At 42.6% G+C, this 27058-nt stretch overlaps 1 protein-coding gene across 5 annotated transcripts in view; it reads right to left on the bottom strand.

The window, feature by feature from the left end:
* Positions 1–13335: 13335 nt before the first annotated feature.
* The window catches only part of ELMO1 (engulfment and cell motility 1), a 305383-nt gene continuing 291660 nt past the window's right edge, over positions 13336–27058 (bottom strand). For all 5 annotated transcript variants that reach the window (XM_042042860.1, XM_042042859.1, XM_042042862.1 and 2 more), the window contains 3 exons: positions 24617–24699; positions 19172–19249; positions 13336–14665 (listed from right to left, as the gene is read on the bottom strand). In XM_042042860.1, the coding sequence (XP_041898794.1) occupies positions 14465–14665; positions 19172–19249; positions 24617–24699 (362 nt within the window). In that variant the 3' untranslated portion in view covers positions 13336–14464. The remainder of the gene's footprint in view (positions 14666–19171; positions 19250–24616; positions 24700–27058) is intronic.

Raw genomic sequence — 27058 nt, 5'->3', positions numbered from 1 at the left:
AGTATCTCCCTCATCTTCTTGGCATAGAAAACAAATTAACATTGGAGTATTTGTGTATTTTTTCTCCCTGTAACTTTTTTGCCACCATTCATCATTTAGCCTCATCATTCGCGTGTATTTAAAGCTACCAACATAAATTAGCAACAAAGCTTGAGGGTGTTAAAGAACCTCCAATAAAACTCCTTCCCCTCACTGGAGGATTTTCTCAAAATGAAAATATCTGAGTAAACATCTTGTTCTAACACTATGCCCAGAAGATAACAAAGCACGGACTGAGTGACTTTCACCCTCTGAACTATACCTCCTGAAGGAAAAGGGCACCTCTTCATCACTTCTGGAAGGATGAGTAAGTGGAAATGCATTTTGGGGACCAAAAAACAAATGCAGCTTTCTCAGTCTCACAAAGAGGTGGCAGACAGGCACTCCAGCAGCAAGTCTGTCATTCTTCACTAGATTCCCATCACATTAAGCAAAGGAAGAGAACAGGTGTGTTCTGGAGATCTCCAGGCTCTGAATTTAACACAAGCAAGCAGCCACTTTTAGCAATGATCAGATGCCACAAAATGATTTTCAGAAAGTCTAAATGATAATAATTGCATATCTGGGTATGCCCAAATCTATTCCATGCATACTGGAAACAGCTCTTTTTGCAGTCTCTGTGTGTGCTTCGCTCTGTGCAGCAGAGATGCTGCAGATCCCCAGCGGGAAGCCTGAATAATTTCGCCTCCGAGCGATACAGCAGTAGTGGTGTTGGGAAATGTCCAGATAAAAGATAATGTGCAAGATAGGGAATTTCATTTTGTATTAGGAGCTGGAAAGGCAGTAGACCAAAGTTCCTTTTGGGCTGGGGCAGAAGTGGGTGACAGCATGTAAGTAGATGTTCCATCAGCATGTCTGTGGTTAATGCCAAGTGGGGTAAGCCTCAGACCTTGAGCCAGGCTAATAACGTTATTTATGCAGCTATCCAGTGATCTGGGTATCTAGCTCTCACCAAGGTTTTTCTTCTACTCAAGCCTGTCCTTTTTTCACCCTCTGTAGCCAAATTCCTTGAATGCCCTCCAGAAAGGAAGTCCCCTGCCCCAAAGCTCTGATGTGGAAACCATGAAAGCTGGTTAAGAAATTTTAATGATACCACATTGCAAGTTTCTGGGCATTTAGCAATGAGGAAGTGAGAAGAGGCAGAAAAGATACAGAAAGTGATGTTCCTGCCCAAAAGTACCCATCTGCGTTTTGGTGTCTCAGTGTTTGGTTCTCCGTTTCCCTGATGACAGATGGGTTTTGGCAAATGCTTAGCACTGACCTTCTGAAAAGCAAATCCCAGTGAAGCCTTTCAAGATGAGCAGCCAAGACCCAAAAACATCACTGTGGCAAAATTTGTATAAAGAGTTTAGAAACTACTAGATGCCAATTAGGTAGAGGAAAGTTGCCCCAAATTTTTTTTAGGATCTACAAAGAAATTATTTCTTTTCCCTGAAGCTGGTGTCCTTTCCAGTCCTTCAAATCTAAAGAGCACTTGCCCTAGATGTATTTGGTGCAACACACTATTTTAGGCATTAATTCATGATGCAAAATTCATAATTCATGTGTCTAGATCATTCCTTTGCTTTAATCCTACATCCAGTTTCTTTTGATGATTAGCAAAAATAACTGCAGATGAAGAAGGTAAGCTGTAACTTTTAACTAAAACTCTCTACCTATGTTTATCAGGTGTCTGCTTGTGTTTTCAGAAAAGGGACTCGATCCTGCTCCCACCAAGAGTGCCAACTGCTCCATGGGCTCCCAGACCCCAACTCTGCCAGTACACAACACCTGGGATGGCATCCTTGGTGCTCCCCAGCATCCCTGAGGAGTGTCCACCTCACTAAAGGGCTCCCTTAGCACTGTGGGCCTGTTTTCCTCAAAGGATGCCAAACAATTCTACCCAGGATGCAAGAGGGAGGATGCTTTGTACCACAACAGCTCCTCCATGCTTAGCTGTAGCTCTCAGGAGAGCATCAGGAGACAAAGTCAGAGGTGCATTCCCTTGCCCTAGAGATGTGGGCTGTTTGGGTGCCACCCACACACTGCTGTTGAGCTTTCATTCAGGCTGTCTGGGGGTGGTTTTCACTCTCCCCAGAGCAGAGGGTGAGCAAACAGGCCATAGGAAAGCAGGCTGATGGTGTGAGAAAAGCTTATCTGATGATGTGAGATTACAGTACCCAGGTGAAAATGAATCAGTCCCTTCCTCTCACCAAGATAAACACAAGACAATGTGGGCTGTCTGAGGTGCTGTTTTGTATTTGCTTATAGGAAGAATAGCCGGTGTGATTTCCAGCTGTATGCCCCCAAAAAGATCTGGCAAATTTTAAAATACTGAATAGCTGGGATCCCATGGCCCAAGACTTAATTTACTAAAATTTGACCTGCTAATTGACACTGCTTATAAAATCAATATGTCGTGGAATCTTTCCATTCTCACCTTAACTCTGCACTTTGCTCTTCTTGGCATAGTGTGGTCACGCAGATGGTAACATTGGCCCTTCAGGGCACGAGTGGTGGGTCCTCAGCAATTTCAGTGGTGCTTTCTGCTTTTCCACTCCAGCCATCTAGGGGCACACATGTTTAGAGCTTCCCCTCACATTGTAGCTTTGTCCTAAGGCATTTCTGAGAGCAAATAACCTTTCCAACAGAAGCCACATACTGTATTTACCCAAATGCTTCATTTTCCCAGTGCACAGGTAGCTAAGACTTCCATCATTCCTTAAAGCTGCTCACTTCTGCTTGCAGCACTTGGGACATACCACAGAACAGTACTGCCATAATATAAATAGTTGCTTTCAGCATTTTTAGAGATGGGCAGTGAGACAGGCAGAATTACTGTCCAGTTTTTTTTCCCCAAGGAAAATTCCACATGTACTTCATGTGTGCACACAGACCAGATACATCCTGGCAGAAAAGACTCATATCTGGAAAGAAATTTCTTCTATCACATTTATGGGGAAAGGAAAAAAAAAGGAAGCACATTCTTTTTCCCTTTGACTAAAGAAAAATATCTCACCAGGACAAGGGCTTATTGTAACCATTCATTTTAAAATATTGCTCGATTGTTTGCGTACTTTTATTTCTTTGGTGATTCAGCTGCGAGTGGGAAAGTTGCTGTGACCCACTGAATGGCCTATCCATCACACCTACTGACCTCTCTGTCCAGGAGGGCTGGGACCACCAAACCTTGGCTGCTGGCTCCATTTGTGCATGCACTGCTTGGCCCCTCAGCTTCCCAGGTATAACCCCATGCTGTGGTACCGCCTGAAAGAGAGTAACGAGACCACAATGTCAGGCTGCCCTTGAAGTGAGCATGCATGCACTTGCTAGGACTGTTCCCAGGACAAACTGTTTCCTGCATTAGAAGCAGGCTGGCCACTGCAGCGGAGCTGAGGAGAGAGCACACCAAGCTGAAAGAGCTGGTGGGCACCAGCTGAAGCCTTTGGCAAAAGACCACATCTCTGTGAGAAGGATGATTCATCCCCTGCCTCCTTGAGCAGCAAAATCCCCTGCTCCCCCTGACATCATTTTCTCCCTTCTTCTTCCAGATCGTGCTGTCACCCATGGATGAAACCAAGCATACATACATCCCTAGAAAGTGAATTTTGGCTGAGTTGTGAGTCTGTAGCACCAACGAGCAACAAATGCCATGTCTTAGCTACACGGGGGAAAAGCCAGCAGAGGTTTTCCAAATATTCTCTCTGCTTATGTTGCAGCATAAAATCCACTAATTTCCTTCTGCTGGGGATTTGGAAAGCGGTGCACCTCACCAAAGCCAGCTCTTGCCCTGCAGGATCAGACCCTACACTGAGTATAAATCAGTCACAGGTGCTTGAATTAAGAGAATTAATTAATAAGACATTCCCATCCCCTGGAGGTTCAGATGACAATGAGGAAGGCATGGCACAGGCCAACACAAGCCACAATATATTAATCCTGCATTTGTCCCAAGTGTGACAGACTGCTGGGAGCTATTCTTTGTGCTCATACCAGGGGGAATTGATGGGACCTTATTCTCTGTTTGCAGGGAACGGTTCATGCAAGAAATTAAATTTCACAATGTCATTACTAAATCCCAGGATCCTCTTCATGAGTTATTCAGCACCAGTTGCTCCAGTCTTGCACACCAGTTTTATCGTCCTCACATCCACCTCTGTCTTTCAGAGATGAATATTAATTACCTTCATTGCAACGGTAGAATCAAATCCCCTCTTACCTTACTAATGCAGTTCCTTTCTTGAAGATAAGCATACCTATCTCCCAAAAAGAGATAGTGTGTGCTGCAAAAAGACACGGAGCATTACCAAACTGTCTGGGAGACAGGGACGGCTGCCCACAGGAGTCTGTGGCAAGCTTCAGAACTAGAAAACTGTAAAGAAGGCCAATGGAAATGGGCCTTCACTAGCACGTTCAAGATGCTGCAAAATGCCTTTTTAATGCACTAATCTGTCAGCAAGAGAATTATGAATCCATTAATAAATGGGGAACACCAAAAAGTTCTCATCTCGCCATACCAAATTTTTTTTCTTTTTAAGTACATAGCATAAAACTGTGCTCCCTCATCATCTTGGGTGCCCTGATATGCTGCTAGTAAGACAAGGTGGTCTCAGTAGCACTAAGGCACTAATTGGCCATCAGGAACTTGGCCAACCAGGCAGTTACAGACATGCTTTCCTTCTCTTCACGGTGTGGAAAGCGCAGCTTCAGCCCCATCCAGCAAAGAAGGGGTGCAAAGGAACCACCTTTTATCTCCTGCACCTGGCATGGGATATGAAGGTCTCACACACCACATCAGGAACCTCCTGCTCCCCCAAGATGACTTTCCTAGACAGAGCTGCCCCACTCAGCACCACCACTGGGGAGCCATCAGGTGCCTGGAGATGGCTCCCACAAGGCAAAGCCACTATTTTCAGCCCTCATGGAGGAATTTGTGTGCTGGGCAGAGGGTGCAAAGCCATGGAAACTGCCTCCTCTTGAGCACCCCTCCAGCAAGGCATCATGGCAAAATACCTGCCAGTGCCTCTGATTGGGAGGAGCAGTTCTGATAGGCCCTGCAGAGGTGATGTAGCAGTACCCTGCTCAGTCGCTGCAAAACTCAGCATCTAGGGTCTATCAAGCCTCATTGAAATGTGAGAGGAAAACAGTGCTCCCCCTACACCTCCTGCCTGCTTGACAGGCTTGCCTGTCATTGTATAAACCTCTAGGAAGCTACACAGTGGAAAGCACTGGAAAACTGCAGGGGACAATTCCCTGCTGCCAAGGGCTCACCTGGAAGTCTAGGCTCTTGATGCCCACCCTGGGGTAGACAGGACAGCCTGCAGGGTGTTTGTGCCCAGGTCCAGGCTGACCACAGCACTGCTGCTGGCTGTGTTTAATTTCTTTGCTCTGCATGAACAAATGTATTAAATCCACAACACTTCCTTTTTTTTTTTTTCTTCCAGGCAGGGTGATCTGAAGGAATACTTGCCAGTCACTTGACTAATTAGCTTAATTCAAGAACCTGTCTTCAGAAGCCCATTGCTGAGTAGCCTCCTCAATTCTGGGAATTTAAAAATGACTTGGGTTTGATTAAAATCAAACCAAATCAATGAAGGCAATTGCCACTTGCTTTCCTGGTTTTTTCCCCTCAAAGACAGCTTTGATTCATGGCTGCAGCTAGTCCTGTGTACGCCACAATAGTCAGGGGCTTGGACTGCTGTTTTCATATTAGAAATATGTTTAGGTGAAAATACTTCCATTCATTCTGTATGAGTCGATGGAGCTGTTATGTGTACCTTCCTGCTGTTAGTCATTTACATGGCCAGGTGGGATGGTTTTCCTCAGGCCATGCAGGTTTGATGATGGAGGTTCTGGAGCTGAACAAGGCCAGAATTTCTGATCAAAGGAGGGTATCAAGACTGCTGCAGTTTGGCTTCTTTTCTGGGGAAAAAAAGAAGAAAAGCTTCTAATAAAAAGTGAAAAACTAGAAAAACCCAACCAACCAACCAAAAAAAATTTAACATTTTGTTTCAATTCCAACTTTTTATAGTACTTTAAATCTTAGAACTAAAAAAGGGCTCTAAAACACTAATTCTTTTCAGAAGAACCATGACCCAGTTGGGACAGTCCAAAAGTCAGCTGAGCAGTGTAGGTTACGGGGCGGGTTCGGTCGGGACGAAGACGGAGATCTCTATAGGCAGGTCTTGGGACACAGTCGGTTTATTGTAAAGGGCGTGGGTATTGGGGCACTGCTCAGAGCTGCTAGACTCAGCTCTGAGCAGGCCCAAGAGAGTAAGCAGGTGAGAGAGAGAGAGGGTGTAAGAGCAAGAGTGGAAGTAAGAGTAGAAGTGGAAGAGAGGAATAGAGAAGAGAGAATCAGAATCAGAAGTGAGAATGTCTGAAGTCCTGGTTACAATACAATAAATCATCTTCTGTACTGAATATTCTAATTGTCACTAACCAATCTAATACAAGATACAAATCCTATAGCATTTACATACAGCCTATAAGAGTCCTTATATTACCATAGAGTGTTACATCTTAACTTCTAAAAACTACTCTTTGGACCCCTTCTGCTGAGCTAGTAGGGTCTGCTCTGACCCTTGGACCTGTTTGCAAGCAGAGGGTATTGTTTCATCAAGAGGGGATTACTTCAGTGGCCATACCATTGTTTTCTAGTTGTTCAGTAACTAAGACCTGGTATTTCAAAAGTGGCTTTCATTTCGATGTTGCTTGTAGTTTTCATATTCCCAAAATCTTTTGTCAGGCAATCATATTTCCAAGGTTTTCCTGTTCCATCTTCCCCAACAGAGCAGCAAATTTCAGTCACTTGAGCTTCTCAGTTTTCCTTACTGAATCAGTGATTCAGCTAAATTCACACAATTTTTGTGTGTGTTAAATCTTCCTTCAGTGGCATTTTGCAACAGAACCACTGCCACTTTCCTGGCCAGCTCGGCATTGCATCAGTGCTCCTCTTCCCCTTCTGTTGGGTGGAGCACCCACACTAGCACCTTGCTGCTTCTTCTTGGGGGATTCAAGGTGAGGAAAACCCAGTGATGCAGCTCACCCATGCCAACAGGGCACTTCTACATGGCATAACAGCCGCGGTTCAAAATAATAATAAAAATCTAAAATAAGGATGTTATCCTCACTTCATCTTGTGCCTGAGCATGGCTGCAGGTATACCATATTTTTGGTGGGGACCTGGCTGCTTATTCATGTTGCCCCACGCTCCTCTCCTCACATCCTGTCCCATCCAGGCCATTAACCCACCAGCTGCCATCAGCTCTGATATTCTCCATCCCCTCTCACCTCAGTGCTTGCCCCCTGGAGCATCCAACACTTCTAAGCTCTAAATGAGATCATTTAGGACAGGTTTCCTGGGGAAAAGGAACTGAGGCACTTGCCCCCTTTGTGTGTGTGTGCATGTGTTTGTGTGTGTGCATCCACCTGTGAGCTGCCGGATTTCATGAGAAGCCGGAGGCTCAGAAGTGGTTTTATGAAGAGTGCTGTAGAGGACTCGATAAAGTTCCTCACTGAAGGAAGAACGTGGGCTGAAACAACCTTATCAGATGCTGGAGATGCCACCCTCACACCAGCCCATTTTAATGCCTCAAATTCAGTTTTCAATGGACCTCAGACTGTGCTGGAATGAAGAGAACCAAGAGTGTGAGATGAAGGTTTATGTGAAAACCGGCTTGGCTGGATTGTACTTTGGCTATTTAGGATAAATGAAAGGGTGGACATGTGTAAGGTATCACTGCACGCCCCCTGGACGGGAGACAGAAAGGGGGAACCCAGGGCTTTGAGAAATGTCAGAGACTGACAGAGGGTATTATGAGTGAAGGAACACGTGCAGAGGGACCTGTGCTGGTGAAAAACACCCGGAATAATTCTACTGGTGCTCTTTAAATGTCATACTCCTGGCAAAGAAACCTTTCACATGTTTCTCTGCTCTCGTCTCCAAGCCTTTTCAAAAGCGCCAGGCTTTTGCTGCCTGGGGTGGGGGGGTTGTGGGGGGAAAGCGGGAAGCTCTGCCCTGGGAAAACCCTGTGGACAAGCCATTTTCCTCTGGGAAAGATGCAAGCAGTCAGCAGCCTTGCACAATGTACTGCGCCCGCATCCTCACTGTCCTCATTTTAAGCATATATAGAAAACTTCTTTTGAAGCCTGGCAGATTCCTACATGGTTGTTCCTGACTTCTTCAAAAACTACCCTGACAATAAAAACTCCCTGTTAATTGGCAAGGAATGAAGTCCCACAGGCTCAGCCTCCCACATGCGCACAGCCTGCTGGTGGGACAGCAAAGATCTCCAGGGTGCCTTTGCTCCTTGGGGAAGGTAGGTGGGAAGGGGGTATTAAACCTGAGGCATTTCAAGAGAAACCAAGAAGATACAGATATATCTCATAAAAAAATGCTGCCTCTTATTAAACAAAAGACAGCCAGCCTCCCTCTCCCTTATGATAACCAGGAGGAATCCCAAAACATAATCAGTTTAGGCTGAACACCATGTTGCTGACAAGATTAAAATTAGTCTCATGTGGTTTCATCAAGGGAAAATTTAACTGTGGCACTCAATCAGGCTGCAGAATCCTCTAATGACAACCGAAATAAAGTCATTCAAGACAGATCCTTAAATGTCACAGGAAAGAAAGCCTGCCCTTGGCTTCATCTCTTGGCAGAATTTTATTAAGTATGTTTTTCCCTCCCCTCCTCTACATGCACTGCTGCTTTCCTGACCATACTCTCCCTGGGCTGAAACAACAGGCCAGCATCCTACTTGGAATACAGAGCACTGGGTTCCCCAGCTTTGTGTGTGTCCCATAGGTCACATCTTATAGGAAATGGTCTATAAACAAGAGGCAAATAGGATGAGAGTTTGCATGAACCTCCCAACATGAAGAGGCTTGTTTGGCTCTTCCAAGAGAGTATAAAACCACAACAGCTGCTGTTCTCCACATAGCACCTCCACCGAGGTGGCTACAGCAAAACTGAGAAACTCTCAGTTGAAAAAAAACATCAGATCAGAAAACTCTTCTACCTCCAACACCAATATCTCCACTTGGAGAGGGACGGCTTATGAGATGTTTCCTTTGCCCTACGCATGTCCCTGCAAGCTAAGCATCACCAGACAGCTCTGCTCTTCAGTGATGTTCAAGGTCTCCCAGCAAGAAGTGAAAATAAAGTGTAAATATGTGTCACTAAATGAGTTTGAAACAGTATCCAGCACTTTTTAACCTTGCCCTGAGGAGGCTGCTGCAGAACAGCACTTCCTGACTCAGCACTTTGAAATCACCTTGCTATCAAAATTCATGGCTCTCCCAACATCCATTTTATGCCTAGTCTTGCCCTAAAAAACTTCTGCTTTTAATGCCACTCTCCTCTCCAGTTTCAGCCTGATTTCATCCAGAAAGGGTTCTTGTTTCATTTCTTTAAGTGCTAAGTCCCAAAGATGCATGAAGCAGCTGGAGTGATGTTGAAAAATCAGACAGCATCCTGTTCAGTCTCTTTAAGTGACCAGTGGTACGCAATCTAATTACACATCAGACAGAAATGTCATTATTTGCACAGCCTCTGAGTATGTAGCAAAATCTCAGTTATAGGTAAAATTGCCTTCCTGCTCACACAGGCCCTGATCTAGCGCAGTCCCTGAGCACTCACCTAAATTTAGGTGCCTGTTTATCAAACTGAAATCAAGCATCTTTTGCTGCATGGGTAAGTGCTTTGTTAATCAAGGAACTTGTTTAAGCCATGTGGATGTTTAATATTCAAATATAATTCTTATCTAGGGAGGGAGGGAGCACCGAGCAAGTCTCATCCTGATTTATCCAGCTCTGGGGAAAGCAATGACAGCTCAGCCAGCAGTCTGACAAAAACTCTGTCCTATGAATGTCTTCCAGAGTTTGCAGGGATTTTACCTTTGCCTCCCTGAGGGTGCTCTAAGGGTAAGGGCTGTCCTATGCTTAGTATTCCAGACAGCTAAGATAACCCCAGGTTAGTAAGGGCTAGATTTTTTTTTTTTTTTTAACTCTCAAGAATAATGGAGCAGGAAGGGAGTAAAAGCTCACACTAATCTTATTATGCTCCTTAGACGAATGACTTTCACATGACAGTGAAGCTAATGCCATTTACTTGTCAGTGAAGCAGCAAAAAAAGACAGAAGGGGGAATATGGCAGTACAAGTGTCCTCCTGCTCCCAACATCTTTTTTGCTGGAACATTCCTTCCTTCCTTGCTCAGGATTAGCAGCTTGAATCACTATAGAGCTGGATGCATCAGAGGCACCCCTGCTCACTGAGTCCAATGTAATAACAAACAACCAAAGACCAGATGCGTTCAGGGGTATTTCATGCCCATGCTCCTCTCTTCATCTTCTGACAGGAACATGTTTCTTTTCTTCTTTCATCCCTCCCTCTTTTGAGAGCTGGCCAGAGGCTGTGGGATTGCAGCTGGTGGCCTACAGGGTTGCTGAGGGGATGCAGGGCTCCCTTGCAGCTCAGCTGTCTGCCAGAGGAGACAGGGATTTGTTCTGGGCAGTGGATCCCACCAGGTTTCCATGCAAGCCTTCATGACATGCCTGCATTAATGGGGACAACTGATGGGAGAGAAACATTGATGACAAGCACCCTATGCAAGAAAAATGCAATTCTGGGTAGGGCTTGAAGACACAAGAGGATTTCACAAATGAAGTAATCAGAATCTTGCACGGTCATTTTGCAACCCAAGAGAGAGTCAGCATCCACCTGGCCTCCTGGCATGAGAATGTTATTTCTTCATGTAAGGTTTAATGAAACAGTTCTCCATACTGAAAAAAGAACTGCTTCTGAAAAATGGTAATAAAAGCCCCATTGCTCTGACACATAGCTTGCTCTGTACAGGATTACTTAGAACTGCTGCTCTTCTTGTCCTTACAAGTAGAGCAAGCAGTTGACTTAGGAAGATACTAATTTTGCTTGGTGCAAGTCTTCTGGTAAAAGAATATATTAACTTTCAAAAGCAAAGTCATTTCCAAAGCAGGAGCTAAAATTAGACTGATTTTTTTTTGTTGTTGTTCTTTCTCCCCTTTATGGCTTTTACAAGCAATTACCCACTTAATGTTTTGAAATTATACAAGAAACTCCAATAGCAATTCTTTTTCCTGCTGCATCTTTTTGAATGTGAAGATTTAAAAGCTTTTCCGGAACACAACAGCGTGAGCAAATGAATTTGCCATTTTCATTCTCAATTTCTTTTTTTTAAAGAATGGGAAGCAGCGGGATATTTCTTCATCATTTAAATTTTTTTGTTTTGTTTTAAATTTCATAATGATGAAGTGAGCCTGTATGACAGCTCTAGAAACTGAAGGCAGGATTCTTCTTTGCACCACAGCCTTTCATGTTGCTGTGGGAGTGCTGCTAAAATAGCTGGAAGGGCTATTACGCCAACGCATCTCTTGAGCCTCTTCTTTCTTATGGCAGGGTGGCAGATACAAATTTAGCATTCCTGCTCACATGACCATCCCACACTGTGCATAACCCATACAAAGAGCCAGGCCATGTGGGGAGCTGGGGATTCTGCAAAGTAGGGCTGCAGGAAGGGGTGAGATAGAGCCATGCAGCAGTGCTGTGGTATCCCTCTGGCCCTGGACTTGGATCCCCCTGGTCAGGCTGCACCCACCCTGTGGGGTCCCAAGGCAGTACAGAGGGTGACGGGCTGTGTCACCTGCTGTGAAAGGAGAGGGCTCCCAGCCATTCACGCTCAAGAGCCCCACGCTGCCTGAGTGGTGGTGATGTGCCTCGGTGTCATGTGGATGGGCAGGAGGTGTTGGTAGAAACAGAGGGCTGGGATGCCAGCTCTCCTCCCACCACCTCCCCATGGCTCTTGGGGTGGAATTAGGGGCACTCACCTTAGTGGAGGAGGCAAGTAGAACTTTTATCTCCTGCTCCAGCTGTCCCCTGAAGCAGGGGTTTTGTTTGCTCCTCTCTGGTTGTCATGTAGATGCCTGCCTGCTAAGACCACAGCACTGCAGTGCCACTGAGCTGGCAAAGTGTGTTTGGATCTTATAGCTTAGGAATGAAAGGTGTTACTTTTTCCAGCAAAGCAATACCCATCTGAAGCACCAACTCTGAAATCTGTGAATAAAAAGCAAATCCAGCTGGGTCAGGGAAATTAAAACAACTCAGGCTCTCCATTCTGCTCCAAGTTTTATCTGCAGGAAGGTAAGAGGCAGCATCAGTGTCTTGTAAAGAAACACGTTCCTACCTCCATCCCTCACCCCCAGGACTCCTTTAAAATCCCCTCTGGCAGGCAGTGCCTTTGCTTCCACTATTTCCTGACCATGACTATGTCAGACTATAGTCTGACAAAGCTCTGGAGAATAAACTATCTCAAACTCACACAACTCATTTTGTACATCTCTGTTCTCATTAAGACTGAACCTTTTCTCAGGCCACACTTCCTCCCATAATTTCTCCCTCCAGTCTCTCTTATTAACTTACTTTATCATCCATTACCACCAAAACCAACTTATATCTTCTGTTACATTAAGACATTCAAAAAATACTGCAAGCACAGCTTCAGGAAGGCACCTTCCTTGGAACTTTCATGCTCAAATTCATACAATGTTCTCATTATCTTCCTTTTCATTGCACCTGCATCACTTCTCTTCTCAACTGGTGTGAGGCCAGTCAGGATGTTTTCCCCACAGCCATGTGGATGGAGCAAAGGCCACCTCAGTTGAGAACTTCTATGACTGTCAGAATTGGAACCACCTTCTGGGTTTCTCACTTGCATGAGTTCTGATAAAACCCCTCCACAGTCTTTTTCAGCTGGGTCTGAGCAGGGGAGAAGCTTACACTGATAGACATCTGTCTCCAGCATGTGCAGTGGGAAGGAAAGAGCTGGCAGGTTCCTCTAGACTCGGACTTTAGGAGTTGAACTCAGTGAAATATCTAGAAAAACATGAGGATGAAGGGAATCCATCCTACAAAGCTCAAACCTTCCAAATACCAATCTGCTGCAGCCATAAACACTCTCAGTGGAGAAAATGGAAATAAATACAGGAAGACAGTTCCCCAGCAAACACAGGAAAGGCAGCAGCCTTGAACTGACCATGAGCACATCAGTATGCTGGGATTTTGGATTTCACAAGGGCCCTTCTCACAGGAAGGCTCATGTAACCATGGCAATGGAGATCTCTGGATTCATCTCATCCTTGTCACCACTAACAAACAAGTAAGTTAAATCAGATGCAGATAAGAAAGGTTTTCCCACTCCTCTTTGCACTAAACAGTTCAGAATTGCTAGCAACCATAAGGAATAAGAGACAACTTCAGAAGAAAAACAAAGTTCCAAGAATCATCACAACTCAGATTTTTATTCAACAGTGAAGTTGAAGGGAAAGGTGGTTTCTTCCCTTCAGGGCAAATGTTCCAAATGGAAATTAAGTAAAAATATTGTTCCCCAAAAGTACTCACAATGAAATTAGTTTTCATTAAATATATTTGTTTGGCAAAATAAAATAAAAAAATTAGAACCCGTACAAAAAAAATCCCTTGCAAATTTCTAACACTGTAGCAATGACAACAATGTAAACCTGGATGTTTGGCAGTTGTAATTAATTTGTGAAAATTACTGTTGAACTTTGGACCAAGGAAATAAAAATCACTTCAAATAGCAACAAGCCAATTTCAGAGGCAACTGAGGCTTAGGGAACGCTACAGGAATGGGACACACTAGTGGCTTCATACACGGTTTGTGCGAGTGATCTGCTAGTGTGGGGCTATTGTAAGAGCTGGGAGGAAAAGAAGTTAAAAGCTGTTGCAGCATTGCAGCATATGGTACAGCAAAAACCTGCAGACTTTCCATTCTGGGAGCCGATCAGTTGGGTGAAGGCTGGAGACAAGAGCTGAGATGACGGTGGAGAGAATAATGACAGTGACGGATGGTGCAAGCACTGGGAAGCAGTTAACGAATTTCATCATTGCATTGGATTCAGTGGTGAGCAGACTCTTGTGAGTGTCTGGGGAAATCTTCTGCTTACAGTAGCTGCTTTTGCTCCCTACCTCCCTCCTCCTTCCAGTTAAAGCCTCTGCCCTGCCAAGTGGGTTTCACAGGCATGCAGTTTGATAACAACGTCCTTTAGTTAAGAATGTCTATTCCAGTATTAAAAATGTAAAAAAAGTCCTCAGGAGGGTGCTTCTTAATGGCAGTCTTTGCCTTAAGCAAGGCCAATGGCCTGCAATTACAAGTTAATTAAAGCAATGTGGATTTGGATGAGCAATGGGGAAGATGGGAATGGGGAAGGAAGGGGTGCAGGGAACAAGGAGGAATGCAAGTGTTTCTACATCCCTCCCCAAAGCCAAGATCCAAGGTGCAAAAGTGGGTTTCTTTTTTTCCTCACGCTCTTCTTTCTTTTTTTATTTTTTTTTAATCTCTCTCCAGTTATAATATATTTCCAGTTTCAGAGCAAGTTTCAGTGACTGCCTCAGTTACAGTCATAAACAAAGTCGTAGTTGCTGGGCTCCTTTGGGATAGGTGGGGGAGCATCTGGGATCTGTATATTTTCCAAGTCAAGGAGGCGTAGCTTTATCTCCATGCTGAGCAGCGTGTCTAGGTCGTTCCGCGTTAGGTCACTCAACATATCCTTCCCAAGGAGGGCGTTCAAACCATCGGTCCATACACAATACTGCACAGGAAAAGGATAAGAACTGTCATTAATAGGCTTTTCATACACAAACTCCTTGTCTGGTCTGGTCATCTACAGTTCTTGCTCCCATGGCGACTTACAAAGAGACCTAAAATTAGTTTGATGCCTTTTATCAGCTCGTATCATGAAAAAGCCTTTCACTGAGCTGCTCAGAAAATGGAAAAAAAATGGAAAAAAAAAATCCATAAAATGGGAAGAAATGACAGTATTTAGTTGTTTGACAATATGCTATCTCCTCCAAACTTCTTGCTGAATGTCCTTCCAGACTTACTGGAGAAGGAACAATATCTAACTTAGGACAAGAAACCTCTGGAGAAATCTCCTTCACTCCTCTCATTCTCTTTCCCCAGTACCTATCAAAAAAGCCTGATTATCTTACACTAACTAAACTTTTAATTCCAAGACAGTTAAGTTAGGTGAACTGAATCCCACCCCAAATCCTTCTTGACTCATTGCCTAAAAAATCCTGTGCTATATATCTACTTTTAATCATGGTTTGCTTTCCTATACATGAAGTTGTTACAATTGATAGTCTCACATATCTATGCCTAGTTTACCACTATTTTACACAAAATAACATGTTATGAAAGCTACAGTCAGTTAATGCTGTGTCCTTAATGAAAATTAAATGCCAAGCTGCTTGGGTGTAATACTAAATGCTGCAAATGCTGACCTGGCCTCTAAAACCTTTTCCTTACTGGTAGCTTTTTCCTAATAAGAGATGCCATCTTTCCCAACAGCTGACAGCTTGTGATAAACGTGGGCTGAATAACCATTTTAAATCAGCAGCAAATTCAAAGGAGATTGGTGATCTAGAGTCAACTTCTATTGAATAAGTCACTTTCATTTATTACTACAAGCCATTTATTCAACTATGAACAGAAGTACTCAAATGCTGTCATCTAAAAATAAAGATTTCAATCATGAACTTGTGTCCTAGTTTGCAGGAGAAAAATTAAATCAACCGTAACTGCATTTTTATCTTACAAATACTTCTGCTGGATTTCATGCCAAAAAAAAGGTTTTTAAATTTAGCTGACCATTTGCTACATGATGCTGCCGAGTTTAAAGATAGCCATGGTTGACTTCATCCCATAGCAGAAATGAGGATTATTTTTAAGGAAGAGAGAGAAGCCCCCCTCTTCATCCAGAAAAAGGGCATATTTTAAAAATAGGATGGGTTAGCACACTTCAGCATCCGAAGTGAAATCCAACCTACTTAAGTCAGTAACAAAACAGTAGCAGAGGGAGCTTTTTCACCCAGGGTGTGGACAAGCCAAGCTGCAGCTTTAATATGAGATCAGCTATATAGAAGAGACTTTAGAGTTCAGGTTGTCCTGCTGACAAGTACTAAATAAACAACTTAGCCTGCCTATTCTAGGCTGTCAGTGTGCCACTGAAGACTTTTAAAGCATGTAATTTTTTTGGAGCGTATGCAGAACATCAGGAAAAGAAAGGAGCTATTCTAGAAAAATAGTTATATTTGAACAGACTATCATCTTCTACGATTTACTTGAAATCTTTCTTCGGGAAAGTTTTCCCTGATTTCTTTATGAAGAAAGGAACGGAAAAGCAAAAGGCTCTGCTCAGGTTACAGGAGAGCAGAGAATCTTTTCAACAGATGCAGCCCCTGACGTAAATCGTCCATCACCTGTGCAGCGAGTGCGGCCAGTGCTCCCTCTGGGGAGGAATCCCAGAGAGCCAGAAAGCAGAACTGCAGTTCTCTCCTCTTCCAGATACAATTCATCCAGGGGCCAGAGAAACCAAATTCTGGCCACAATTCTGGTAAGTGCAATGGCCTGGAAAAAGGGCTTCCTTTCTAATCTCCATATTGGCAAATGCACCTAATTATCTCCTGCACATGTTGAGCAGAGAGACATCCTAATGAGATGGTGGAAAAACAGAGGCATTCATTCAGAAGCTTTTTTCTTTTTAATATGCAAAAGAGACGAAGAGCCACTGAAAAATTAATTTACGAGATTCATTTTCATAAAACTCCAATGAAACCTAATTATGGCCTCTCTCATCAGTTTCTCTGTCAAAAATCATGGGTAAGATTAATCCACCTTTTTTGCTATGTAGTTGAAACCAGTTATTAGTATTTAAATTAAAAACAAATACAATGGAGTGATCTCATGGTACTGAATCCTCTGGCTAGCAGTAAGCTTGAACAGATGGCTAAGGGAATTGACAAACTTAAGTGTGCTAGAATGAGGTCCACATCTCAATGATACTGGTTAAGTGATGAGATTTTATCCAAGAATTGCCCTGGGACTCAAGAACTAGAAAGGTTGCATAGGCTCCATCCATCTGGATGCAGCGCTGAACAACCTGGTCTGAGCTCACTGCTGACTTGCTTTGAGCAGGAGGTTGGACTCGGGACACCTCCAAGGTTCCTTGCAGCCAGAATTATCCTATGAGCCTCATTCAATTTTTCTTTTTAGGACACACTCAACTCCCACGTTTCAACCTCACTCTACAATCACGAGGGCTGCACAAGTACTTAAAAAAAGCCCTGCAAGTCTGACCTGAAATTGTCACGTACCAACATCATTCCTGGTGCTTCACACAAAGCTTTCCAAATCTTGAGATGTCACCACCAAATCTCCCAAACTGACAATGCTGCTAAACCAGCACTTCTATCAACAGGCACCCCAACTACTTTGATGAAGAGTCACGGGCTTCACAACATGCTACTTGCCTTTCCTTGTGAGTGCTTCCTCTGAACACTTGTACTTTCTACTTTCATCACAACTCACTCTTCTGCAGGCCATGGAAAAATACAGAGGAAGCGAGATGCCTTTTTAAAAACTTTCATTTGGGAACTGTCAAGTGGCAGCAGAGACTGTTGCCTCTGGCCATTTTTTTGAACATATTAATTTTGTTTCAAAGAAGCTGCACAAGACCAGAGAGAGAAATGAAGATAAAAGGTGTGTTTAATGCAATCATGAGCAATTGGGTTAGTGCATCTCACTGCTACTTCCTGTCAGCGGGATGCGGTAGCAGCTTTTGAACATTCAGGCCATTAAAATCCACTTGTAGCTATAGGCTATATTTGAGATACAGTGGCTGAAAAAATTGTTGGTTTTTATGACCATTTGCTCTTACGAGCTGAAACAGTCTAGATTTCAGTTTCTGGAGAATTTATATCAGATACCACTGAACATATGTTCAGTTCAGAGGATGAAGACAGCCATGTTTTTCTTAGAACTACAGCTCTAGTGGCACACTGTGCCTGGGATACTATTGCTCCCGCTTACATGAAAACTGACCAGCAAATACTTCTCTGGAATGAACATTCTTGAAAATGACACTCAAATATTAATCCACAGAAAGACCCAAATGGGCATAACCTTATCTCCTCTCCTAAAATTAACATTTAGTTGAAGGTTTTAGTCCAGAATAACAAATGTTGAAGTGGCATAACTAATGCACTTGTAAAGCAATTTCATGCATTTTTTAAACACTACAGTATAATGCAGTTTAAAGTAATCTTCTGTAGCTCATCATCTTAACACAGTGTCATGAACTGAGACCAAATGTGATACCTCAAAATAAGTGTGCAAATGGAACACAACTCTTCTTGCTTTAGAAATAAGAAGGATTTTTTTAAATACAGTGCATTCTGCTAAACCTTTACTTGAAATTTCTTTGAGAGAAACACATTCAATGATTCAACACAACTAAGGTAAATTAATCCCATCGCATTCCAGAAGGCAATGATGTTGTCTATTTCCTTGTAGTTTTTACTAAGAAAAGGGAGCAGGGAAGGGACTATCATTCATCCTTGCTGTTGCTATTTACATTGTCTTCAGACAAGTGAAAGCCATTGCAAAACACTCCCCTGTAGAAATGGAATAGAGGGGGCCTTCTATGATCACCTGTCATTAATGGTTTTAATCAATGTGAAAGTAAGAAAAAGGGGATATGCCATTCTGGAGACCACAACTCTTTGGCTGAAATTGAGACCCAGTATGGCATAACCACCCCTGATTATGCTGGTATTGTCAAAATGAACTGAGGCTGGCAGAGATTCTTCGAAAGTTTGGCTGTACAAATCCTCAGTGTTGAAAGTTCACACAGCAAAATTCTCTAGTGTCTAAAGTACAGCAGACCACAAGAAACGAGGAAATGCTGAGCGAGGTCTATAGAACTTTGAGGTCTGCCCAGGCTCTCTTTTCTCTTTCTTATGGCTCATATTTCAGGAGGGCTTAGAAATACTGATCTGTAATTTGGAGCTTCATGTGCTCTGTGATGTAGGAATACAAAACATGTTTCTTCTGTGGCTCATGCAAGAAAATTGCAGAAGATCTTGTTCCTATAATAATCCCCTGAATTTCAGTTTGTTTTGAGACATGACACTTATTTAGATGGACCTATACCCTGGGCCAAGATGCCCATTCTTATGTTCTTACAAAGCCATCTGGTGCCTTAAAGCAGCTAAGATAACTTCAAAGAAATTTCTGTACTCTGAACTTAACTTACCTCATGTTTGTCTGGAGCAATGAAATTCAACTGGCCACTTGAGTCATACAATATAGAGAAAGCAAGCTCTAGCACCTCCTGGAACAATACAAAGAAACACATACTATTGCTGCATGAAAGAGCATTCGTACATTCAGGTCTGTCCTTCTTTACTAACCCTTATTTCCCAAAACAAGTTGCAAAATAGGTTATGGTAGTCTCCTGTCTGGCCAAAGCTGCAGCAGTACCAGACCACTGCAAGAGACTGGCACAGCAAGAATCCCACCACAGATGCTTCAGTAAAAACAAACTCACCCACCTCAGTGTTTACTGCAGCCCACTGGGTCATGCATTACTTTAGCATTTAAGTTTGAGCTAGGCAATGGTGAGGACTGAAATCAATATAATGAATAATAGTACACTTGCAAGAAACTCTTCATGAAGACTCACCGTTTTTTTCAGTTTGTATAGATTAAACTCACAAAGTTCTGCAAGGTTTGATTCCTTGTGTTAAAAATCTTGTCAGGACAATTAATATCCTGGTATATACTTATGTTCTTTTCACTGCTGGAAATATATTAAATTATTCACTCTCAGGAGATTTCTGTAATTTTGTTTCCCTCTGAACCAGAATCGTCAGCCTCAGTCAAGCCAAACTATGCTGGTTACTTAAAGACTCAAAGGAATTTTGGGAAAGGAAAAAGCAATTATCTTTTTTTCCCCCTAAGCACTGAAGCTGGAATTGTAAAAGGTACCTAGGAGAATCCATAAAGTGCTGACCTTCCCTAAAAGTCACCTGGATTTGAATTCCCACGGGGAAACACAGGCAATCTGAATAAATAATGAACTTTCAGTGGCCAGCAGTGAGCATGCAAGGATGTTGTCTTATCTGTTGTCATATTATGGTTTCTGCCCACATCACTACAAGTGCCATTACAAGGATCTTGCTATCTGTAAGCTCGATGGTATGGGTATATTAACTGTGGAAAAGAGACCCAGCTACAGAGCAGAGTGCTGACTTGTAACTATGATCTGTATCACATGTCCTGTTCTTTTTGCCTCTTGGCTTCCTCTGCCCTGTCATACTGATGGCTTTTGCTGACTCTCAGCTGACAGCAGTCCCTGCACCGCCAGCAGTGACAGAAGAGCTTCCTAAATTTGCTACACTAAGTTTTAAAATGGAAGAATTGAGTTTGGGGACTGCAGCATAAACATTGTTCTAGATTTCTACCCCTGATCTCCCAGTCTGAGACAGACATATGTATTTGGATTTCTGTAAGGGCTTTTTTGGTTTTGAAGTTGTATGATTAAGAGCAGAGTCTGAACCATAAAACTTGCAATCCTTAGGGATAATCTTGGATAATAAGAGATTAAACTTCTCATGGGAAATGTTCTTGTTTTCCTGGAGTTTAGTTACTAGGTTCGACTTGATGTATTGCCAGGCTACAGGAGACAAAGCTGTGTTAAATCCTCACTGTGTCAAATCCCCATGGAGGCTGCAAGTACTAACAGTGCTGGTGCACTCAGCAAACAAATGGCTCAGGGCTCACATGGCCTTTGTGTGTTGTAGGCATGTCTCTCAGCCACACTTTATTAAGAGTGATGTCCCTCATTACAGAAACAAACCTACCTCTGCCCACACGAACCCAGCATTATCTCCTCACATAGTGTTATAAATTACTGACAGAACATACCAAGTAATGCCACTGAGGTTGTGAAAATAAAATGCAGCTCTGAAAAAAGGGCTTGTACTGCTATATGATGATGTTCCTGAATTTCATGAAGGTCAACAATCCCACAGGCCTGACCCCTGTAATTTTTCCTTTGGGAAACTCCTATGAATATAACTTCTTCACCTCAAAGAGAGAAAAAGGAAGACAAAAATCTCTGCTTGGAAGAGAAACGTGTCAGGAAATCAAGGGATTGGTCATTTCCAGTCAGGCAGAGAATGAGAAAGGACTACATTAAGGGCACAAAGCTTCTCTTTCCAGGGAAAAGTGTTATTTTGGCAGGCCTGGCTACAGCTCAGCTTCTTTGCTGGCTGCTCTGGACTCTATAGGCTTGGGAATTACAGCTTCCAGGTGCCAGCATCTCTGCTGCTTTATGCACAGCAAACTGTCAAGGAAAATGGAAGCCAAAGGAGCTGGAGTTGCCAACTGGCCCTCCACAGTAGTCTCAGTGGTTGAGCTGGCTGACTTGTCAGGGACCCCCACCTGGTTTTGTTACACTCCCATCAATGACAAGCAGGAACTGGCAATTCTTAAAGGAGAACTGGTCAGTCTTTACGAGCCATCTGTGGTTTTCTCTTCCTTTTTCTGTTCTGCTTCTCAACCTTTCTCAGTAATTTTTCACTCAAGCTTTTTCCACGTGTTTCTCTATCCCTGTGCTCTTTTTTATCTTACATTCCCTCCAACTTGTTCCTTTCTTCTTTGTTTTGCTTTCCTCTTCCCACATCTCTAGCTGCTGAACTCACTCCCTTGGCACTCCTAGCTCCTTCCACATGTCAGACCTCTGCCCTTCCCTAGATGCTTCTCAAAGGTTGGGAATTGGGACCCACAATGTGCCTCTCTTCTGAGCTGCGCTGAAAACAGAGAACAAGACATTCTGCAATGGCAGGCTGATACTTCTCACTCCTTGGCTTCAGCTCTGTGGGGGAAGCTGCTGTAGGTGGTATGAAGGGAAGGTTGCTCTCCCATGCCCAGAGCTTCTCTCTACCCCAGTCTCCCCTGGTCCCAACACAGGCCAGAAGCAAGCTATTTTTCATCAACAGGCATTTTGGGTGCCTATGGCAAAGTGATCCCATGCAGCTGGAATGACCTCACTACTTTCTGTCTGCTGTCTTCAATACCCTCAAAATACCCATGTCTTTACTGAAGGCTGAGGCCTCGCTGTGTTGAGTTTGCTTGCCAGAGTCAGATCTGCCCCAAAGACCTATCTAAACAGGCAGAAGCAGGGAACTTGTTCAACCAACATGAAATAGAAGATAAGCTTCATTCATCAAGGAAGTGAGCACAACCATTTCAGCTGACTAAAAAGGCACAAAGCCTGAAACCTGCCACATCAGCAAATAAAGGGTGATAGGAGAACACTTCAAAATAGCTGGCAATGTTTTTTTCTAATTCTTCTATCATGCTTTCTTTTGAAGGCTGCAAAATTAAGCCTAATTTTAAAACACAGGCAAGACGAACAGCAATGGATTCAGGTCTGGTCCTATCACATTGTTCCAGCTTCATATGCATGCAAATTCCAATTCAGTTTAACTCTCATTTCTTTCTAAATTGTCCTGCTGGAAGAACAATGGCCATGTGCTGGCAAATGAAGAGACACTGAAGCCTTTGTTATGGACATTTTGCCAATTCCAGCTATGCTCATAGCATGGCATTCTGCCATTCAATTTTCTTTTCTGTCAATGAATAAAATTGAGGTGGACGTTATATATGTACAAAGAAAGCACAGGATGAAAAGGCCTCTTAAAAATATATATCACTGATTGTAAAATTTCAGAAAGTGAAAGGTTTCATACACCAAATTCAGCTGAATTGCATTCTGTGTCTGCCTTTTATAAATTTTAATTTCATAACCCATATATGACTTGATATGCTGCAAACAACACGTTATTCCTCCTATGTCAGTTAAGTAGTTGCAATATTGTGCCTGACAGTTTGATTGGGATGACAAATAATTTCAAAAAATTCTGTGCTTCTCAGGGGAAGAAACAAGGAATTGAGGAAATAAAAAAAACCAAACCCACCAAACCAAGAACCCCAAGCCCCATTAAAACCCCTGCACCACATCAGAAATAGTAAAACCATCAAAATTGCCATTGCCTGGGTCACAAATATGCTCCAGCCATGGATGCAGCCATGCTACCTAGGAATTCCTGATCTTCACATTCTCAGCCAGAAATTTTATACCAGTCCAAAGCAATTTTACCTAAGGAAATGGGGCAATGCTGAGAGCTGAGGACAAACTGATCTGCAGCATTCCTATTTAGCATTAAATACTATCTAGACATTACTGCTCCATAACGATGACACATTTCCATCACTGCCACCCACTGCTTTCCATCTTTCCCTTTTGCGTGGACATATGAATGCTAAGACAAGGAAGCACTAAAAATATTTTATATGCATCATAAAATGTCCCAGCCAAATGTGCTGATGGTTCAGCTCTAACATGAGGTAGGAGTTGTACGTAATCTATTGTGCTCATGTGTGTCCGTTTGTGCCCTGATTCAGAAAATCAACAAGGAAAAACACTCCTGGGAGTTTTTCTTCCTCACTTGGCATGACTTTTTCCTTTCCTACCATGTAAAGCCAATGCTGAAAGGAGAACAACTTCTCTGTACGAAAACAAATGCAAAAAATACTCAAGATGCTCTGCCTATCTGTGCATAGTTAAGGAAAGTTGCAGCTGTGAAGGTAAAACTAATTGTGTGATATAGCTTTGACAGTGCCTTCTCAGCTTTTATGGCTCCCATCAGAACTGCTTTTTCCAATTTTAACCTAAAGTGTTGAAGCAGGAACTCTTAACATCACTATTTTGTCCATCAAAATCTCCTTCTGGTTGGACACAAAATGTCTTAAGTTTCAGGTAATCAGAAATTCTGATTCAAAACCTGTGATCTGGTTCCCAGACTTCTCAGGGTGTTGTTCTAGATCAGACCGAACACCATTAGAGTCTCATTGCTATCTTGTAAGCTCAGAGAGACAACCTGGTAGAAAATTTATGAACATACCTCACAGAACATGGTATGAAGACCTTCACCACTAATGATGGCAGACTTTGCTAGTAACTCCATTTCTTCTTGATGTGGAGACAATTCTTACTAACAAAAACTCTGCAAGATTCTGGCACTGCACAATTTTAGTACTACTGTCAGCTTACAGTTCTTGATCTGAAACTCTGAAGGTAGTATAAATCTAATTTAAGCTGAATATTATCTCTTACACATTTTTTCCCAAATGCACTGCTGAGCGCATCCTTATACGGCTCCTCAATTGCCCAGGATTTACCTTACATCCTTTTGTTGGCAGTTGTTTATCTACCTGACTGGACCTGCAGGTATCATCAGCTGGACATTAATTGCAATTTTGGCATGTGTTCACTGAATGTGGGCTCATCAGAGAACACAGCTGGAACAAACTAGTTATTTATCAGAGAGAATTAGGAGTAGGTACCAACAGCCATTGCTGCTTTGCTTTAGAGGCAGAAAATATCACTACTAAAGACTATTCCACTTGTGCTCTGGGCTTAACACAACGCCCATCTGCCATGAAATATGAGTAAAGAAGGGTAAGCTGTCCCAGTAATTTAACTCATATGGTCTGAGGTGGAAACAAAGGATGTACATACATGGAAATGTGGCAGGCTAGAATGAAAAATACCTGTGTTACTTCAAGGAGGTCAAGTTGACAAGCTTTGTATTCTGCACAGTATGTGTTCATAACAATTTGAGAACCATACCTTGTTTTGTTTAAGAGCTCCTTTCTCCTTCATGTGTGGGCAGTCTTTCCCAGTCACAACAGCTTTTATATCTGCCACTGGCACTGCATTAAAAAGAAAAAAAATCAAACCCCAGAAAATTAGTTATAAGCAAAATATGAAAAAACTAGAGCCTAAAAAGAGGCAAGACTAATGTGTTAAAATTGCCACGTCCTTTGCCATTTCCAGTCTTTTGTAAGAAAGAAAACTGGAAGAAAGCAACTAACACAGGAACCAGTGAGTCTTGACAAAATTTCAGGCAACTGGATAAAAGTTTGAAAATACTTTTTCTTGCCTATTTAGACTACCTTGGGTAAGAGTATTTCACATAAATGCGCACCCGTATCTGGACAGTATATGTACTCATGTATCTCAAAACCATATAGTTTTCTTCCTTGTTAATGTAATATGCCTGCTCTGTTGCTGCTCTTTCCTAGGCATCCAGGTAAAGTCTCTGCTGGAGAGAGGATACTGGACAAATTGGACCCCTCATTCCATGCTCTTGTCCTTCTTTTAAAAGCCTGTATGTATTTTTAAAATAGTTTTCTATTTCACTCCCATCAGCAGTTTAGTTGCTTTCTGGTACTAGCAGGAGTAAGGAATACTAAGGCTTATAATAAGCCATTCCAATTGCTTTAAAATGTGATCAGAAATGATTGGGGGAAAAAAAAAGGTTAAGAAAAAATATTGGAATCTGCTGCCACTCAGAGTCACAGAGTGAGGTCACTGTAGCATAAAGATAAATTTCTCTGAGTTTCAAGCGGAAGTCAATTTTCCAAAGGTAATTACATTATGGAGAATCTATATGCTCTACAATACAATATGATTCCTGAGTGACAGTTTCTATGATCTATAAATAATCCATTATCCTTGTGGCTGCAGAAAAGTATCTTATATATAGAACAGGATAGTAATATGAAAACCTGTTACTGCCCAGTTCTTTACAAACTCTAATGGAAATAACTGGAGAGGAGAAATGCATTTATGCTTCTACTGGGTACATCAGCACTATATATTTTATGACAGATTACCTCAGCAGTACAGCCAAACGGATGGCATGGGATGTAAAAGACATTTTTAAAGTATTTGTCTTGCATGGAAAACTGAAAAGAATGGAAATAATTTGGCTCTTCACTACTCAACTTCTCCTGCCTTTAGTCTCAGAATTTTATGCTGTGGGCCTGCTGACTTTTTATGTCCCTGACAGTACCCTACTTTTGGTGAAGAAGAGATACTGTTTTTGAGAGGAGAGTGAGCTAGGATAAACTGGGAAATTAAGGAGATATTCGACTGCAACTATGGTAGAAAGGTCTTCTTAAGAGAGAGTGTTCCTGAAGAGGCCCAGAAAAACAATTTCTCTGTTTGCATAAGATAGGGTTTTCTGAGGTCAGACCTCTCAACCAAGAAGGCTTTTCTCCAGGTTTCATACATTTGATCTGTGTGATCTGAAATGCAGTTACTGTGGGACATCACAGACTGATGTGACATCCTAATCTTTATTTATCTGGAACTTGGCTTATGCCTTGCTTTAGAAAAATAGAATCAAAGACTTCAGGAGGCATCAGAAGTTGACTGGAGGAGTTGACAAGATGCTGGAGGGCATGAGCACAGATGTGATGTGCTCACAATGGATAAAGCCTTGAGAAAGAGGGAAGCTGTTTTCTGTCCCAGCTGGAGTCTGCATGACTTGTTAACTCTGCCAGCCTGAAGAGAGGGGTGACATTCACAGAAGTGAAAAGGTTAAAAACCCACACATTTATTTTTTGAGATAGAGACTAATTATTCAGGCTTGGCAAGGAGTACACAAAATGCTTGATGCTGCTTCTCTTCGTTCTGTTTTCTTACCCAACTATTCTCTTTTACCTGCGGACCTGGGCTCCAAATGCTGACAAGTTGATTATCATATTCAAAATTTAAGAATTCAAAAATCAGTAAGTCTATCCAGAAAACCAGAACATTTATGAAAAGCATTCTGTAAAATGCCCAAGCCAGTTTGGTCTGATATGTTTCAAACAATAGTAGCACTTTATAATCTTGTGACTTGCAATATTCTCAACTTTGTTTAATGAAACTCCATCTAATGTGGGTAGCACTGTGGTAAATCTTGTGTCTTTCATAGACTGAAAACCTGAGATATTGATAAAACAACCACCTCTTTCTGAAACTGGATTGGTCTTTGCTCTGCCAGCAGCCATGCTGAGGGAACCGTGTGGGTCTGGCCCAATGGTTTCTAAAGCAGGAGCCTTCTGCCCCCATGGGATCCTGACATTCCTGAGTAGGCTCAAGAGCCTATGGAAAATGCAAGTGCCAGATGAAGCTCACAGTCAGGGCCAGCAGTTTGTGTGTGGAAGCGTGCTCAAAGCAAACAAATCTGGGAACTACTGGTCTTGTAACTGTGCCCACAGTTCAAGTGTGACTTTCATT

The sequence above is a fragment of the Corvus kubaryi genome, unplaced genomic scaffold (assembly GCF_017639235.1).
Source record: "Corvus kubaryi isolate FWS band 111438036 unplaced genomic scaffold, C.kubaryi_AGA036_p1.0 37398, whole genome shotgun sequence".
NCBI lineage: Eukaryota > Metazoa > Chordata > Aves > Passeriformes > Corvidae > Corvus > Corvus kubaryi.
This window is presented reverse-complemented; position numbering and strand designations above follow the sequence as displayed.